The 19,964-nt window shown below is 35.5% G+C and overlaps 1 protein-coding gene across 7 annotated transcripts in view; it reads right to left on the bottom strand.

The window, feature by feature from the left end:
- LAMA2 (laminin subunit alpha 2) overlaps positions 1-19,964 on the bottom strand; it is a 618,514-nt gene that overhangs the window by 408,059 nt on the left and 190,491 nt on the right. For all 7 annotated transcript variants that reach the window (XM_032274826.1, XM_032274824.1, XM_032274825.1 and 4 more), the window contains exon 4: positions 8,836-9,078. In XM_032274826.1, the coding sequence (XP_032130717.1) occupies positions 8,836-9,078 (243 nt within the window). The remainder of the gene's footprint in view (positions 1-8,835; positions 9,079-19,964) is intronic.

Raw genomic sequence — 19,964 nt, forward strand, 5'->3', positions numbered from 1 at the left:
CTTTACTACCTGTTTCTCAGCTGTAAAATGGGACGAATATTAGCATACATGAATTTGAAGGTGAAATTCTTAGATTAACACCCTCCATATAATAAATGTGCAACAAATGCTAGCCATCATCATTTGTTATTGTTATTACCGTTGTTGCTTTTATTATTATTGTTGTTGTTTTTACTGTTGTTATTGTCTGCTTGGCCCAGGACGAACCCCACATTAGCACTGAGACCCTCACCTATTCCTTCTGGTCCTCCAAACTTCAGCAAGCTTGTGGTTTTTTGCTTTGCTTATTCTTTGATCTTGTTCAGTAGCCTCTGCCCTCCCTAGCCATGGCCCCATGTGGTATGGCTGTGTCCGTCTCACACTCCCCACTCACATTCCAGGATGAGCCAGCTCAGTCATTTCACAGTTAGGCTTACGCCAATGTTAGCTGCTGAACCTTGAGAATTTACTATGATATTGTAGAGGTTAAAGAGAATATTGACATAAGATTCTAATTTGATCGTCATTATAACTATGTAAACTGGCTGCGGCACATACTAGGTAGTTTACTCTTCTTTCTGAATCCTACTGCTAATCCTTGGCAGAGCTACCTGAGAGCCAAATCCAGGTAATTCCCCGAAAGTCAGCGTACAGTGTCTTTGTACCTTCTTCCACAACGCTGGGCTTCCTTACCTAGCTTAGCGGAAGCTTACCCTTCTGTTCCACTTCAGTGGATCCTGTCCCACAACACCGAGAGAACCAGGTCTCTTAAATATTGCTGTTTTCTCCTCAAGATTCCTTTCTCATTCAGTTTCCATGGCCATCTTTGTTTTTCAACAATACTGCATAAATTTAACAGGGATTTGTGGATATTTTCTGGGCATAATATATATATATATATATTTAGAGGAGTAAGGCAGTCTACTAATTGATCAACAGAACAAAAGGAGGAATATCATCCTCCTAATTTTGTCTTGGTTACAAAGATGTATTTTTTAAATATAACAATAAATTACCTTAAATGTATTATGTATTTTATGTGTTTGTCATTCCAAAATATTTCAGCCTCTCTGTGCATTCCAACCAGAGTTGAAACATGTCATATTTTAGAGGACTCCATATAAACCTCATTGTAGGGAGGTACTTTAATATTGTTGCTCCAGGTACTGACTGGCTACGTGTTGATCTAAAAAGAATTATTTTTAGAAAAAGGATGCCTGAAACCCCAAATAATTGTTTACCTAAATTTCTATTCAAAACCAATACAAATTAGTAATACTCCTCTGCTTCTCCCTAAAGGAACAATTGCAAGGGTAATTGAGAAAGCCTAGGTCTTCATTTCCATTCTCTCATTTCCATACAAACTCACATGTGAAATCATGTTATAACCTTAACAATAGTATATCAAAGGAGAATTTCTGAAACATTTTTTAATACAGTCTTGAGTTTGTGTCTCTGTTCTCCAGTATTTGCAATTCTAAGGATCACCATAATGTCAGATGATGAAAAGAGGAAGAAAAATATTCTGTCTGTATATATAAAATTCTGTCACATAGGAAATCAAAATAATATCAAAGCTCTACATACAGTTTACAAAAAAAAAAAGTATCTTCAAGATTTAATGATGGCTTCTCCAGGGATTTTTATACAAGCCTGCCATGTTTCAAAGCAAAATCAAAGTGAATCTAAGTTCCATTGAGCTGCAGTCCAGGAGAGTGAAAAGGTGGCATTAAGAAGGAAAGGAAATCATATGTAAATAACTTAAAGGTCTCCGTATAAAGAAATGGAAGAAAAATCACTATGGTAACCATGAATATTTAGTTAGCAGTCTAGTGACAATCCAAATAAATTAAAAGCAATAATCCAAGTCATAGAAATGGAAAAGTCCCATATAACAGAAAAATATTATAATTTTAATTCTAGGATCCCTAAAGCAGTGCCATCTAGATAGCCTGTCCTCCTCAATATTATTACTGTGATTCTTCTCTCAGCTACCCCTTCGATCATCAACAATCTAGTTTTAGTTTGAAGTTTATTGGCTCAACTCAAACCTTCCAAGAGACTCAGTCCACCAAAGCCTATCATGTTTCATAACATAAAATGTTAGTCTCTTTCTTCAGTTGGAAGTAGTTAGAATGACCAATACTCTTTCCCTAAATAACCAGTACCCTCTTCTCCTACAGGGCTCAACAAGGCCGGAAATAGCTGAACAATAAGCCAGGAATACAGACATAAGAATCACCAAGATTACTTGTTTAAAATATACATAGGGCTTCCTGAGCCTCTGACAAATCTAATAAATTAAATAAAAGTTCTGGTCTCAGGAGGAGCTATTTTTCAAATGCTCCTAGGTGCTTTACAAGTAAAGCCAACTTCTCAGGGGTGTCTCCAAGTGGCAGTTCTTGTGAGCAGTTCTTAATAGCATCTGTGCTATACTGCTTTTGGCAGAGGCAGCACTTGAGCTGTGATGGTAGCTCTTGATGGCTTGGTTCCCTGTGGCACTGCTGGACGTGCATGTTACGTAGCTGTTCCCACCAGACCTCTACCGTGTGGTTGGCCTCAAAGTAATGGAGGCCCCTGCGGTCTGTTGCTTCATACCCTGCAACTCCTATTAGGGAGTTCAGTATCATTTGCTCAAAGCAGGGCAAAGCAGGGTCCCTGCTGAGCCTTCTCTTGGCACTGATGATAGAAAATTGCCCTTCTAAAATAAAACTCTTTTAAGGCTTTTGCTCAAAGCCTCCTTCTTTTTGCAGCCTAGATAATGACATACCCAGTCATATTATTATCTCTCCTATGTCCTCCATTATCCCTTTTTTTGCCAGGCCTTGAGACTTGATACATTATGATTATCTCATAGCTCGGAGTGAGCTTCTCTTCTCCCTTTGCATGCAAGCCCAGGATGCTAGGCTTCAGGGTTAAACTCTTTCTTGGTAGTAGTTGAACTGTTTATCTAGGGGACTGGCAAATTCACATGATTAACATTTGTTAGCCCTTGAAATCAACATGGGGTGGAGCGCAGAGAAGAGGCCAAACCAAACCATGAAGGGAAACAGGTGGGAGTAGCTGGAGTAACAAACAAAGCCAAATTAAAAATCAGAGAGGATGCGGTTAAGGTAAAAGAGGCCATAAGGAAAGGCTAGACATCTCCAGTAATCATATAGACATAGGGCAGTATTGAAGTTTGGATACAGGGGCTGAAATTGAGGGTTTAAATATCCTTTATTAGATGGATGAGAAATTTAGCTAAGGTATCTTTCAGCTCTAATGTTCTAATGATTGTGGCACGTCTTCAAAAATTCTCTAAACAAGTGGCAATGTAATATACTTTAGACTGGTAGATTGGGCATTAGTCACAAGAAGACTATTTCCTATTAATGTTCTAAGCCTAAAACATGAACATTGTTGTCTAGCTAGCGAGACATGTTTATTTCACAATGTCTTGTCACATGATTGGGCCTTAAAAATACTCTCCTCTGGGCCAGGCATGGCGGCTCATGCCTGTAATCTCAGAAGATTGTAACATTAGAAGGCTAAGGTGGAAAGGCCACTTGATGCCAGGAGTTTGAGAACAGCCTGGTCAACATAGTAAGACCCTGCCTCTGCAAAAAAATTTTAAACATTAGCTGGGGGTTAATTTTTTAGACAGGAAGGTTTCTTGAGCCTAGAAATTTGAGGCTGCAGTGAGCTATAATCAATAAAAAGTTTTTCTTATTTCTTACATATTTAAGGAGTCTTTTGAAGGTCTGAAATAAAATGACCATTCAATGGTTAGTCAAAAACATACATTACAAATTACAGTAAATATTTAGATACTGTTGTCCACATTAAAAATCTATCTAAAATATACATACCTACTATGTTGCCATAAAAATTAAAAGCATTTTTAAAATCTATTAATGGAAGCATAATACCCATAAATCAATAAAAAGGAAACAAAAAATATATGCATATATTAATAAAAAATGATGGATGCAATGAGAAAACTGTTTCCTCTATAGTATTGGTCCCCAAAACCCAGAAGCCCAGTTTAGCCATGAGAAAACATCAAACAAACCCAAATTGAATAATATTCTATAAAATATCTCTAAATATGTCTTAAAACTGTCACAGATCAATGACTAAATGCAACATAGTACCTGAATTGGATCCCAGAAGAGAGAAAATGAAATTGGTAAAATGAATGAAACCTAAATAAGGTCTGTGGTTTAGTTAACAATAATGTACCAATGTTAACTTTTTAGTTTTAACATGTGTATTGTCACTATTTAAGACATTATTTCTAGGGGTAGCTGGATGAGGGAATGTGAGGATTCTCTGTAATCTTCATACATGTATGTAAATTAACCTAATCCCCAAATTAAAAAAAATAAATGCATGTGCAACGGTCGCTTCTATTTATGGTAGACTATGCAATAAGAGTCAACACTCTTAATGATAACAACGAGACAAACTGGATAAATATACAAAAACATCTGTTTAAAGCCATGTGAGAGCAATCCAGAGGGTGAAGAAAACCTATTCAACATCAAGGACAAAAGAGATGTCCAGACAGGTGATTGGTACATTGTGACAGCGTTTGTCCTGTGGGCATTTTCCTGTCCAGAGACATGACTAAGAGACTGAGCAGCACTTTTGACAGCCCTACTATATTAGGAAGACAAAAGTTGGATTCCAGGACTGTATGGGTGGGACTCTGGTGATTCCCACACACACTGGCTTAGACTCCAAAGACGGGCAGCATGGTAATGAGCATACACTGGAATTAAAGCAGCTGTCATTGGGTTATAGCACTGCTTTGAATCATCTGAATGGCCCAGAAATTTGAATCCCTGAAATTGAATTAAGATGATCCAGCTTTCCATTGCCTGGCAGTAGCATCAGAAAATCCTCACAGGATGAAGACAATATACTAGCTCTCAAATTATTTCTACACATTCTCTTTCAAATACAACTTCTGTTATACAAAAATAATCAGGCATATAAGAATGTAAAACAGCCAAAGAATCAGCTGATGAAAGAAAATAAAATATATCCACAAAGGCCATACATTAGAGTTATCAGACAAAAACTATTGAAAACAATTTTTGCTTTATGCTTAAGGAGAATATTGGAAATTTTAGTATAAATCATATTAGTAAATAAAAATTTTACTCCAAATATAAAATTTCAAAGTAAAATGAGAAACAACTTCTATCTGAAAATGAACCAGAGAAATTTAGAAATGGAAAAATATAATAAATGAAATTAAGAATCCTATGAATAGTTTCAATAGCAATATTTACATAGCTGAGAAGAGAATTAATGAACTAGAAATAATCAAGAAGTAAATATCTAGGATGAAGATACAGAAAGACAAAAAGACAAAAACTAAAGAAGAGAGTTTAAGAGACATAGTGTATACAGTAAAAAGTTCCAAGTCATTTTAAATTAGAATCATAGAGCAGAGGGAATGGGGAGGAAGCAATATTTAGAGAGAAATACTGACGAAAGACATCACTCTGCAGGTATGTAGAAAATAAAAAGGCACAATCTAGAGCAGCATTGTACAGCAGAACTTTGTGCAATAATGGCAGTGTTCCATTCTGCCCAATCCAGTGTGGTGGCTGCTAGTCCCATGTGGCTATGGAGCACTTGAAATGTGGCTAGTGCAGCAGAGGAACTAAATTTTAATTTAATTTGGATTAACTGAAATTTAAATTTGAATTACCACATATGGCTAGTGGCTATTGAAGTGGACAGTAAAGATCTGGAGCATCACAGTAAAACTATGGAAGAACAAAGATAAAGATAAAAATATTTAAAGAAATCAAAGAAAAATCAGTCCAAAAGATATAAATTACATAGTTGTATTCTCTATATCAGGAATGGAAACCAGAAAACAGTAAAATGTGCCAAAACAAAATAACTGCAAACCTAGAATTCTATATCTAATAACAATATCTCTCAACAATGGAGGTAAATTCTGTTATGTACTGAGTTTAACACAAAGCATTATTGGAGATGAATTTGCATATTGGCTTTGAGACATTTGAGATAAGAGTTGTTCTGGTTTTTCTGTATTCTGAGAAGTTATCTTCTCAATGCGCCTTCTTCTACTCAAGCAAGGGAAGATTTATTGCTCTCTGTACACACTACTGTTGTAGTACTTATAGAATCATGTTTTATTTACTGGTTTATGTTTGTTTCTCTTATTTGGCTGTCACTTCTCTGTAAAGTTATGAACATAAACAACTAATAATTGTATTCCAGGGGTTATGTGAAAGCACATAATTTTAAAACTAAAGCTGATGAGTGAGATTTATTTCACAGCCACTTCATCTGGAAAACGTTAGAGACAAGCAACCAAAACTTTTAGGATATCCTCAAATATTGTATGATAGCCAAACTATATTATTTTAGAAAATACCATGCTGCCTTAGAACAATTTGGGCATTGAACTAATTCATCTATTAAATAAATTTAATCCCAGAGAGATTAGATCATTTGACCAAGGTCCCACAAATAACAGGTACCAGTACCAGAATCCAGGTCTTCTAATTCCATGTGTGTTTTTCTACGCCATGATATCTCAGAATTAAGATTCTTTCTACTTACATTGGATCCTGTAATACTATATCTCCTCTTAACCATTTTTAAGTTTAGCAATTGTCAACTTTTAAAAATCAGCCCCTAGTCTTTACCAGATTATGATGAAATATTTACCTGAGAATCAGAGACCTCAATTATTATTTCAGTTCTATTATCATTAAGCTGAGAGTCTTGGAGAATATCACTTGTCTATTCAAAAAAGTAACGTATTCCACAAAATAAGCTGTATAAAATGAACAGATAGTCTAAGAGAGGTCTGAATTTAATTCTTATTCTTCATTCCTCTCATTCTATTTCAAATATTTCAAATTACTTTCTGTTCCTTATTTCATTCACTTCCCTATATAGATGTAAGTAAACATGTCACAGAGATAGCTCAATCAGTTGCTCCTAATAGTTACCATCATCAAATAGTTTTCAGTAAGTGTTGTCTAGGAGTGAAAACAGTATAGCCAATTAAAGAAACTAACACATCTTTTTGTTTCATATTGGCAGGCGGATTTGTTCTAAAGAATGGAGAACCATCATTAATTAAAGGAGACAATGGGAGGGTATATGCTTGCGACATGTATATTACATATCTGCCTAGGTGTATTTTATATTGCTTAATGAATTTCTGAATTGAATCATTTTAAAGGTATAGAATAGTCTTAAAATATTAGAGAATTATTAGTCTTGGGTAAACTGAATCTAGGATAAAAAATAATAAAAATTCAACTCAAATATACTCTTTCTGCACTCCCTACTCCCATATCCTCAGGCCAAACTGGCCAGGAATTGGATGCCTCTAGGCACAAAGCAGGTTGAACAGCTGTTTGACTCACTGCATTTGAGCCCTTGTCATTTGGCAGATTGAGATCTCTGCTGAGAGCACGATTTGGAATGTTTTTCCCAAAAACTGGTATTTTTGAACATGTAATTTAAAATGTAACGAAGCACTGGTATACATTAAAATAATAATAGTGCCTAATGAGAGTCTGACAGATTTATGTCAAAAAGCTAATTTTCTGTAGAAGTGTTTAGAGATAACCCTGGATTGGCTGGGGTGGGCATGATAGAATGTGAATAGGGGTTTTCTAAAAACATGAATATAAAAGATGACACTAGCTTCAGATGTGTGGACTATTGGGGAGAGAATATTAGACATTAATATCAATGGAGATGTACATAATTAGGTAGGATGAAAGGAGGCAGGTCACATATACTAAAGAGAGACAAGCTAGGGAAATATCCTAAAGAGGTATTGAAGAATCCAAGAGGGTTACTAAGTCAAAGTTTGGGTATTTGAGAGAAGACTAATAATAAAAATAATAGTAGTAATGGTTATTATTTCCTTAATGGCAGCAAAACAATAAAAATAGCACTTATCGAGTACTTGGTGTGCATTTCAGCATTGTTCTAATGCTTTAAATATAATAATGCATTTAATCTTCTTGACAATTATATGAGGTAAGAACTATTATCATTATTCCTGATTTATGGGCAATGAAACTGAGGTACGGAGAATTTAAGTAACTGGATCAAGAACATACAACTAGGCTGGAAAATAGAAAACACACACACACACACACACACACACACACAAAACTACACACAACTAATGAGAACAGAAGCCATAGTCAGAATACGTGGCTTAAAATCAATGAATGAATCTAAACTCTTCGCACAGGATGAAAGACACAGGAGAAGTGGAACATATTTGAACTAAGCATATAAACTAACTTGCACATCACGGAGAGCCTAAGATTTCCTGCACATTGCCATTCCACAAAGCCTGACTCAGGGAAGAAACCCCACTGTAGCCCTATGTGGTGACAGCAAGAATACATCAAAAGATGGAAAGAATTACTTTTCATTCGAGTCTTTCATGTGGATTACATTTCCTCACATATTCATTTCTTTTGTCTCCATCTTCAGACCAGAGGACACACAAATGTAGGGCCACCTTTACGGTCTCCAATCCTTCTCTAATCATTAGCAATCCTCACTGTGGAGAAAGTCTCTTTATATGTAAAATTAATCATTGACTTTCTAGCTTAAACCTATTTCCTCTTCTCTGATCTTTATTGCAGATGAGAGACACATGAAGGTAGTTAAAATTCTAATCACCTCGGGTTTTCCTTTTTTATTTAATAACTTATTTAAATGTACTTTTGCCAAATCCTATTTTAAAATCTCCCTGACATTAATTACTGATATATATTCAGGTCTTTTTGACAGGCCTATTTCACCTTAAATGTGCTTAAATGGTGAGTTTTCTCATCTTACCTCTCCATTTTCTAAAGGGTGTATCTTGGAGTAAAATGAAGTACAGATGACCTCATCGTCTTTGGCATATGACGGTGGCCCAGTGCGAGGATAAATATTGTAAAGGGTTAGGCACTCTGTGTCTGTTACAGCATGATACTGCCAGGGCTTGTATTCAACATCATCAAGAGAGCGTTCCAAAATCCAGTTTCCAGGCCGTGGGGAGTTAGCTGCCTTCACAATCACATACGCGATCTGGAACACCTAGGGAAGAATAACAACAACAATAATGTTGAATTCCCAAATATTCTCATAATTTTACGTCAAATGTAAGTCTAAATACTACAGTCGATTTAATTTCAAATCTTATTCTATAATCCTATAATGTTCTATTACAGGTTCATGTTTAATAACTTTTTTGCTAAGAAGTGATGTTTTGTTTTGACAACCATGGGTTTAAAATAAAAGGATTAAGACTGGATTTTGGTTTTGTAACAACTCATTGGCAACATTTTACATCATTTTTAAAGTTCCATTATAATCATTACCACCCAGAGCATTTATTAATATTACATACCAATTTATTCACCTTACTATGTTAAAGACTATAAAATACAAGTTAGAAATTCCCAGTGTGAATAGTGCCTGACAGTTTAGAAAACATGTTTATTTATATCACATAATCCTCAAAAAAGTGCCATTTAGATGGAGTTAGTATGGTACAGCAAAAACAATATAAACACATTCCTATGTTCAGATTGTGGTTCTAGAATTGTGGCAATAAAGCCTCAATAAATGTCCATTCCTCTACATCCCAAAATAGAAAGCAGTGGAGGAGAAATTCAGTGTTATGAAGACAACTGATTGAACCTGAAACATACTAAATGAAGGGTTTCTGTACCTTCTCTTTACAAAAAGTAAACGTGCAAGAAAAGGGGTGAAATAAAGAGGTGTTACCGTCAACAGAGTGACAATGGAGAGGAATGTGGCAATGCTCTATTTACACATTTGAATAGAATTTGAAGATATAAAACAAGAAATGTTTTATATTTCTTGAGGTAGTGCATATCTGTGTCTTTCCCACTATAGTCCAAAATATAGTGCAGAAACATTATTGAATGACATTTATGTACAATATTCTAGGTAGAAAGACAAATACAAATTAGTTTGAATTACTATCCCATCATCAATGGGTTAATACATTGTAATAATGAGACATATGAAAAGTGCTATATTAATAAAACACCATGCTATGTTCTTGACTAGTAAATGCTATGAAGTATGAGGGCTTAGTAGTTCTAAGCTCTAAGTGGATGGGGTCACTGGAGGGGCACAATTGGTAGGATAGGCTCGCTACAATGTGATTAACAGGCCTGCTGAGCTGCAGAGGGAATCCTCAAAGGGATGCTCTAGAAATGAATTGTATCTGCTTTATAGCTTTGACATGGTACCTCATGCATACATGTATAGGACCTATGGTATGCCCTAAGGGACTAGATTTTAAAATATAAAAAGTTGGTATGGAATGGGGAAATACAGGTGGCTCTGATGCTAGTCCTTCGAGATCTTTACTTGAATGCAGGCACGCTTGAGAGCAGTGGAAGGGAAATCAGCCATCAAATGAGTCAAAGAAGGGTTAGTCTTAGCCTTTTAGCCACAGCTGTGGAACTACTAACTAATGGATAACATACTGAAATGCTTCTGTACTTGTTGACAAATCACTGCAGCCCAACCTCCCAAACGCCTCCTCTTCACTGAGACCATCTGATTGACCAGAGCATAGCAAGGACAGCCAAGATATTTGTTCTGAGGGATTCTGCATTTGAGCATTCCATTTTATTGAGTATCAATGCAGGTGGAAATACTGATGAATTTATATTTACAACGGCTTATAGATAAGCACAACTGCAGATGGACATACATACCTATGCATGCACCTATAACTGCTTGAATATGCCAAGACATTTTGAGAGGAAATATGTGAACATATGAAAGCTGCTACCTCTAGGAGTCAAGGAAAAATTAGGACTTTTTTTTTCCATCCTGTATTCTGCTATATTTTTCGTATGAACATAAATGTTTTATTTTTAAATAAAATTATCTTTAAAATAAAGACAAAGTAAAACAAGTCACAGAGAAAGGGCAAAAGTGGGAGCAAAATAGAAATGGATGTTATATCAACCATTATAAAAGATATTTGCTACTTGTGCATTTTTAGGTATTATTCATAAGGAATTGTTTTTTAGACAGTTCATATTGAACAACTCATCACATAGAATTTCTTTATATAAAAATTCACCAAGAAATGTACCAATTGATTAATCTTATAAAATGCACAGCGTTGTCTCTACTATAAGATATGAAATGTCCCAGGTTCAAGCAATTCTCCTGCTTCAGCCTCCCAAATAGCTGGGATTACAGGCATGTGCCATTGCACCCAGCTGATTTTTGTGTGAGTGTGTGTGCATTTAGTAGACCTGGGGTTTCACCATGTTGGTCAGGCTGGTATTGAACTCCTAACCCTAGGTGATCCATCTGCCTCAGCCTCCCAGAATGCTGGGATTACAGGCGTGAGCCACCACACCTGGCCAGCTTGTACATCTTTAACCCATTTCCCACTAGAAAAAAAAAGTACAGCTCGCTGCCAGCTTTCATTTAATTTTACATAAACACGTTCTTTGAAGCTGAAGCAAATATGATTTTCAAGGTGAAAATAAAATATAAAACTGTTCTTAGTTATTTCTAAACAAACTTATGTCTAATTCTAATGTAACAGAAATGTATATGATGATCAGAATTTAATAATATTTTTATGTAGGAATGCTACATTTTCCAGGATCTGACATTTTCAACAATCAAGAATTACTATTATTTTGTATATGGAAATACTACTACCAAAACAGAATGCTATAAATAGAATGATGTCTTTTGTTTCCAAAGTCAATATACTAGACCAATGCAAAAAAATAATAATAAAAGTGAAATATGTCATGGCAAACTTTGGGGCTAAAGTTAGAACAGTAATCCACAAGTTATCTTGGGGTAAACACTGCAGCCGCAAGTGCTGCCAGAGGGTATTCTTGGAGCAAACAAGAAATGGGTTAAAGATGCTGTATTCCTTATTATAATTATTCTGAAATGGTGGGCATTTGATATTGATTACATTTAGTTAAATAGCCAAAATCACTGTAATGTGCTTCCATGTTACAGTTATGAGTTTAACACTGGGCTTTTCTGTTTGTTAGAGCTTGGATCCCAGTTAGTATATTTTGCAACCTGCAGGAACTAAGGCATACATTCCTGGAGTGTTTTTCCTATTAGATCTCTGTCAGCTGAGAAAATTACTTAAACTCTTTTACCCTCTGTTGTCCATTGTTTCTTTTCTAAAGACACAACCAGGGAAGAGATAATGAGATAATGAATACAAAATACTGCAGGCTCTTGTGAAACAGAGAATCTGTATAAATATTTCAAGTGAGGCTGTTTCCTTCCAGAAGAAAAAAACATAAAAACATAGAGATATTTTTTAAAGATATAAAATAAAAAGAGAGATAACAAAGCATATTAGAGATCACAGGTATTCAATAAGAAAAATAAGACTACACTAACGTGATGGATAAAGAACTTTGCTTAGAAAGCACTCAGCGTGCAAATATGAAACAAGGCCAAGTTCTCATGCAGCTACAATATGGATTTATGGCTTCATAGCTCCTGTGTTGGCTCTGGAATAATAGATAAAAAGTAACCCATGAAGAGAAGTTCTACTAGAGACCCCACAGACTCATTCTATAATTCAACATAAGAGCCAGCAGTAAGTGACATGGAAAAGCAGTCACTGCCTCAGAGAACACCGAATGAGTCCTATTTCAAAACAATATCCCTCTTTCATTTATTTTCTATGCGTTCTTTCACATTCCATGCAAAATTAATTAAATTTGTTGGCATGGAATTTCTTTTGGACTTCTTAAATGACTTGAAAGTCATGTGGTTTTTTAGTAAACTTTCAAAATATAGTATATAGCCTTATTAAAAATGTAATAAATAGCAGTATTCTTAGCAGGCTTTAGAGAATAACTGTAAAAATTTTAACAGTGACTTTTTAAGTACTGTACTCCAAATATTTAACAGCCCTAATAAAATAACTCTCTAATGTTATCTATCCTACTTTTATTAACTGTGTCTTGTTTTCATTATAAAGACTCTTCAAAATCAGTAGTTATAATACCTCATTTCCAAACAATTAACCCCCAACCCCAATCTGTTCTCGTGTGCAGCAAGGAAAGCAAATACCCCATTTATTACTATTAAAATGCTACAACTGCTAGGGTTTCAGGAATCTAAGATAACATCTCACGATACCCAAGTATTTTTTCTGTTGAAGGGCACTTGTTACAAACTTGATGTCTTTAAAAGAATCCCAAATAAATTTAAAAACAAGTGTTTGACAATTTACCTAACAAAGGGAAATTTCTATTTCATATTCCATTTGTTACTCATTTGCATGTCATCTAACAAAATACCATTTAATTACTGATGTAACATTGAATTAGATGTTTCTTCTATAAAAAGAAGAGTATTAAGAACTTGATCTCATTTAGTGTGGAAAGGGAGAATAGGGTGTTTCTAAAGAATCCTTTAGTCTTAAAATAATAAGCAATGTACAATAATCATCCCATAGTTATGCTTTCTAATCTTTTTATTTTTTATTTATTTATTGATTTTTTTGAGACAGAGTTTCACTCATGCTACCCAGGCTGGAGTGCAATGGCACGATCTCGGCTCACCGCAACCTCCGCCTCCTGGGTTCAGGCAATTCTTCTGCCTCAGCCTCCTGAGTAGCTGGGAGTACAGGCACGCGCCACCATGCCCAGCTAATGTTTTGTATTTTTAGTAGAGACGGGGTTTCACCATGTTGACCAGGATGGTCTTGATCTCTTGACCTTGTGATCCATCCGCCTCGGCCTCCCAAAGTGCTGGGATTACAGGCGTGAGCCACCGCACCCGGCTCTAATCTTTTTAATATCATGGCTAAGGTAAAATGATATTTGTACAGCACTGGGGTTTTTACCAGTGCTTAGGAACTCTCATAGCCTGAAGTGAAGAGTCCAGGAATTCTGGTTACTCTAGACCCTGCCCTGCAGCTGAATATCTTAGTTCATCTATACCTATGTCAGTAAGTCTGAAAACAAGAAGCAATTTCTAGTACATGCATTGCTAGGTCTTGATTAAGAAAAAAAAAAAATCTTCTACTATGATTCTCAGGAACCTATTGCATCCCAGATCGTTTGTCCCCAGAAGACTGACAAATATAAGAAATACTACTAAAGAGTATTGTGTTTGGAGATTTACTGAGACTTTTGTGTATCACTGTCACAGAGTTAAGAGAGTTCAGCCAACGTGTGATTCTGTAATGATGTATTAAGCCCATAGGACTTATGCTTCCTTAGGCTGATTCCACATAAGCCATAAAAATATTAATGAAGGACACTCTCTGTGGAAGACAGTGCTTTATCTTTCTCATAGGACTTGAATTACTCTCTTCTATTTCTTCTTTCTAAATCTCTCAAGAGAATAGCCTGTGTCTTTCTAATTTTTGCTCAATGTTCAGCCCTGTCTCCTTCCCACATTGCTATCTGTCCATGAACTTCCTATGGCAAATTGGTGTACATGGAACAAAAGTGCTTCACTTCTAAAGAGGCTCTGCACTTTTCTAGTATGTGCTCTTGCCCGTGTTATGAATTTTAACATTTCCATGTACTGTGATACTATCTCTAATATATATGGAAAGCTCATCTTAACTCTCAGTTCTAATATAATGTTTCTCAAATTCTCCTATTTATCCAAATAGGAATGGTGGCTTTCATTAACTGATGATATAATATCGGAATCAGAAAGGATCATAGGCATCATATTTTCAAGCTTAGTATCCATTGGAATAATCTGGGAATCTTTATAGAACTGCAGGTAATGTCCCTCTGAGTTGATACATACAGCCAATGTGATTATCAGGTCTTCCCCTGTGACTGTAAAGAAAAAAGAAAGAAAGAAAATAGAAACCAGTAACAAGAAAAGCATGAGGAAGGTTTAGCATTTTTCCTGAAGGTCCATGGCGAGTTGCAGAGGAAGGAGACCAGAGGTGATGGCCTAAAGTACTAAGTGGCTACAGCAGGAGAAAAGTCTAGAACCTCACAGAGGTCGTTCTGACGAAAGCAGAGGTGAAAAGTGGGTTAAAATGGAGAATGTAAGGAAAGTCTGTGTACAACAGAGGATTGATTCAAAGCCTCATCCCCACCTAAGCCACACAGAACCTGGCTCTGACTCCATAACAAAAACATCTAGGCAATCTCAGAATATTAGTTGTTTACTATCATCTTAAAAATTCCCTGAAGAGATCATTATACAGATTCTGACAATGTTACATCTGGACTTGTTGAAGTCAAGCTCCAATGAGAAAAGTTTGTAAATGATGTTTCAAACTTAAAAACATTAATGTGGAAATACATCTAATTATTATTTTCTGTGTGAGTTTTATGTCCCCTTATAATTTTACATTTCCTTCAATAGGAAATGTAAAATTTCCTAGAAAAACGTGAGGAGTTCAGGAGGAGCTTGCCCACTCATATTTTCTATCTTGAGGTAAATTTACTTCAAATACTTTCATATAGTGAAATGACTTAATATTGTCACTGGATTATTAAGTACAACCCATTTATCAATTCCCCTACCCCTACCCCTGCAAGTGTGCACTGCAATTGCTAAGCATGAAATTCCTGAAGTTGCAGGTAAGCAAACAGGCTATTTCACCTCAGGGTAACTGCCTCTTACGTTATAAGAGGAAAAGAAACACCCTGCCCTCAATTAAAACAGACTTTGTATACTCACATTAAACTCATGTGAAATTAGCATATTGGAAAATGAATTATGCTACCACCCCAGAATTCCTAAGAAATAATAATCTAACTGGATGACTAATGATAATCCTTTGAAGAGTACATTTTCAATTATTTGTTGAAATTGTTTTTCAAAAGGGTTTAAATCAATGCCTAACTCTTCAATGGACAGTATTTGGAAGACTTCTCTATCTCACTCTGCAAGAAAGCACATCTCAGAGTCTAGCTCTGAAAAACAGCAAGAGTTATTTTCAATTTTCCCTAAGAGAATATATAAATATAATGCAATTTCATTTTTTTCATGAAAATATTAGTTTTTTTCCCTTAATGCTGAACAACCTGATTAAAAATGTGATTCGGAAGAATTTTAACAAGCAATAATAAGCAAGAAAACCCTGATATGGAAAAGCAACGAATGATGGGATTTACTGTTAAATGAAAAAAGCAACATGGAGTAAATTGCTACAGTATAGAGGATGCTACGCTTTACTACAAGGTTCGCTGTATGTAGTTTACTATGCAGTTTACTATGAAGGGGGCCCCCATAAAATGATGGATCTGTGGCCATTCATGCTGATCGATGACCACAAACATCCCCAAAAGAGAGACATGCAGAAATTTTCTGCAGTATGATGGAAGCACACAGCACCATCTATAAAGTGGTTGTACCAAAAATATGAACCTTGAATCAGAGCAACTCTCTAAATTTACCTATCAGTTGTCAGGGAACACAGTAGCAGAGATATATGCAAACAGTGCTACAGAAACCCTAAGTAGCAAAATGAAGGATGTAACAAACATTATTGGACAAACAAAGTGGTTTCTTCAAAAAAATAAGTTGCAAAACATATACAATGTTATAGTGGAGAGACCTAGATATACCAAACAAATGCAGTCTGTGACTTCATGTGAATCCTGATTCAACTATTTTTAAAAAAACTTGGAAGCCAGTGTGATGAATTTGAATACGGACTAAATATTTGTTAATATTAAAGAAGCAGTAGTAATAGTATTAATTTTTAGATGTGACAATGGTTTCCTTTATCAAAGAGCCTTATCCTTCAGAGATACATAATCAAGTAGTTATAGAGAGAGTAATACATATGGAAATTGCTTCCAAATAATCTAGAGGGGTGGAGTAGGATGTGGATGAGTTGAAAACTGATACAAGAGGGGCCCTGAGTTAATACTTATGGATGGGTGTCGGGTACATTTGAGTCCATTGTATTCTGTATACTTTTGTGTATATTTGAAAATTTGTATAATCAGAATAAAAAAGCTTACTAATACATCTCATTTTAATAAACAAACAATTGATTCCCTTTCACATAATATTACTACTACTGGTAATTTAGTGCTTGCCCTTACAGAGCAAATGTTTAATGCATTTTCTTAATTATCTTGATAAATGGTTAACTCCGCTTCTTACTGTGAATACACTGCATTCTGAGCTCAAGAAATATGCTTTAATAATCCTTTCAAATTAATTATCCTCTCTAAAGGGCATTGTTGGCCCATAAGGTCTGACAATTTTAGTCCAGTCTTAAGAAAACTAGTAACACGAGTGAGCAGAGTCCAAATTGGAATGAATAAGGTCCTCCCTTGGCTTATTAATGCATTTAGTACTCCATGCTTCATTAAGTTGCTATCATTTTTAACAATGTTAGCTGCAGGGAAAACCCAGGCAAGCATTTTCCTTGTCTTTAGCACTATCCTTGACATCTATTCTCTTCTCACATATTTCTCTCTCATTTGAAACAATCTATGGTTTCAAAAGATTGACCTGCCTCCTGTGACAGTCATTGGCACAGCATGGCTTTCACACCAGCTACTGGTAAAAGAGCAGGTAGGCTGAGTCCCCCATGGAACACGACAGTCCTTTCAATGAAACCATCACAGAGCGCAACAATGGTGTGAATCACAGACAATCAGAAATATGACAGTTTACAGTTGCCTTCTAAAAATTATTCTCCCTGGAGAAATACTGGGCATTGCCTTTGTTTTTTGTGCTTCTGCAGTTGCCAACGTAAGAAGAACCTACACGTTCTCCAATTTATGATATTACACACATAAATGAATCACTCTAGTTCAGAGCATTTGGGGAATAATAGCAAAGATTTGTAGTGATGGGAAGTGTTAGAAGTATAATGTTAACAGCATAGAATTATAAATCAAAGACAGAAGAAACTTTCTGATCTTGGTTCATGCATTCTTTCAGCAGATCAGAGTCACTTAACACTTAGTCAATTTTAGCTATTGTAAATGAAATATCATCATCTATTTTCATGCTTATATATTGCCCCATTTTCTGATCCTTCTCTAGGGACTTTCTTAAGAGTAGCCTGTGTCCTCTGCTGTTTATTACTTTACCACTCCTTTTCTATTTAATCCCCTGCAGCCCATGTCTGACCTGATCACCCTATTACAATCACCCTCAAGAGTTATTAGTGACTTGGTTGCAAAATTCAGTCTTTTTCTCCATCATCATCTTTAAAGTATCCACAGATCTTGACTATGTCGTTCTCCTCTTTGAAACTTTCTTTGGAAAAGTAATATCTATTAATAATTTAGAGTATACACCTCTTTGACTACAATGGAAGGTAAACAATGCCAGAGAGAATGAAGATAGAGGAGTGTTAGGAAGACATCTCTAACCTGAATTTCTCTCCAGCTCTGGTATGTATCCCCATGCTGTGGTTCTTATTAGAGTTTTTGTTTTGTTTGTTTGCTTATTTTTTTAACAAAGGTGTGTCCCAATGTTCTAGTTCCTAATAATCTTTTCCTTGGAGAAAATAACATTTTATTTAGGGCCTACTGTTTGTCAGGCACTTTATCACACACAAATTTGTCCCTATTAACAAGAACTCAAAGAGACAGGTAGTGACTAATTAGAAAAGTGAAACAAAATAGGCTAGGTATGGTAGAGTGAACGATGGTCCCTCAAAGACCTCCACATTTAATTATTGGAACATGTGAATATGACCCTTTATATGGCAAAGGGAACTTTGTAGATATGATTAAAAGACCTTGAGATAAAAGGATAATCCTGGTTAATCCCGTGGGTTTAACACAATCATAAATGTCCTTAAAAGAATAAGAGAGAGGCAAAAGAAGAGGTTAGGGTGGTACAATGGAGAATTCAACCTGTTTCTGGCTTTGAAGATGAAGGAAGGGGTCATGAGCCAAAGGATGCAGGTAGCCTGTAGAAACAAATTCTTCCATCTTCTATCCTAAATGAATGAATTTTAGAAAATGAAGAGCCTCCAGAAAGAAATGCATTACTGCCCACACCTGGACTTTAGCTCAATGAGACTTGTATCAGACTACTAACCTATTAAACTGTGAGATAATAAATTTATGAGGTTTTAAGCCATTAAGTTTGTGGTAATCTGTTATGTTAACAATAGAAAAACATTATACTAGGTAACTCATTCTACTTGACCTGACTAGTAAGTTATAGAGCAACTTTATAGATCCAGTTTTGTCTACTTTTGCTTTTTGCATAATACCTTTCATGCCTATGAGTATTGTCAACTAATTTCTTTATATAGATATTTTCTACGTCGGAATTTCTAACCTAATGTTATTCTCATGTCTCATTTTACATTTTAAATTAACAACTGAACCTTTCATATTGACAATTTTGTTTTGTAATGAAGCAAGTTTGCCGTTTTTTTACCACCAAAACTGTTATAAGTTGCTAGCAGTAGAAATCATAGAATATAAATGTCTATATAAAAGATGCTCAGTTATTTTTAAAATTCAATTGAATAGATGATGAAAAATAGGATGGCACCTCTGAGATGGTTTAATGTACCTCTGCACATACCTAATGGATGAACATATCTAACCAATACAACATTAATAAATAGAGATGCCACAGCCCTCATTGATAAATGAGAAATTCTACCAAAATGACAATCTTAAATATTTCTAAATCACACATTCTTCCTCTAAAATGAAGACTTGCAAAAGAGAGCATTCTGCCAACAGTTTTTCAAGCTAGCCTGTAGCCTTCACCCTAAATTTTAAAGTGGTGACCTCAATTGCCAATGAAGTGTGAAGAGTGTAAATGAAAGGAAAAAATGAGAAAGCAGCAGAGCCTGATGTCATTCTGGATGTGATTTAAAAACAAGGATAGGAGATGACACTCATCTAACTATATAGACATTTTCTCAAGATGCAGTGCCAGAAAAGTTAACAAATATTTCTGAAAAGCTACCGTTTTTTAAGAAGACATGATAAAATTCTTACAAGAAT

The sequence above is a fragment of the Sapajus apella genome, unplaced genomic scaffold, assembly GCF_009761245.1.
Source record: "Sapajus apella isolate SASKATOON/1434 unplaced genomic scaffold, GSC_monkey_1.0 scaffold6, whole genome shotgun sequence".
Classification (NCBI taxonomy): domain Eukaryota; kingdom Metazoa; phylum Chordata; class Mammalia; order Primates; family Cebidae; genus Sapajus; species Sapajus apella.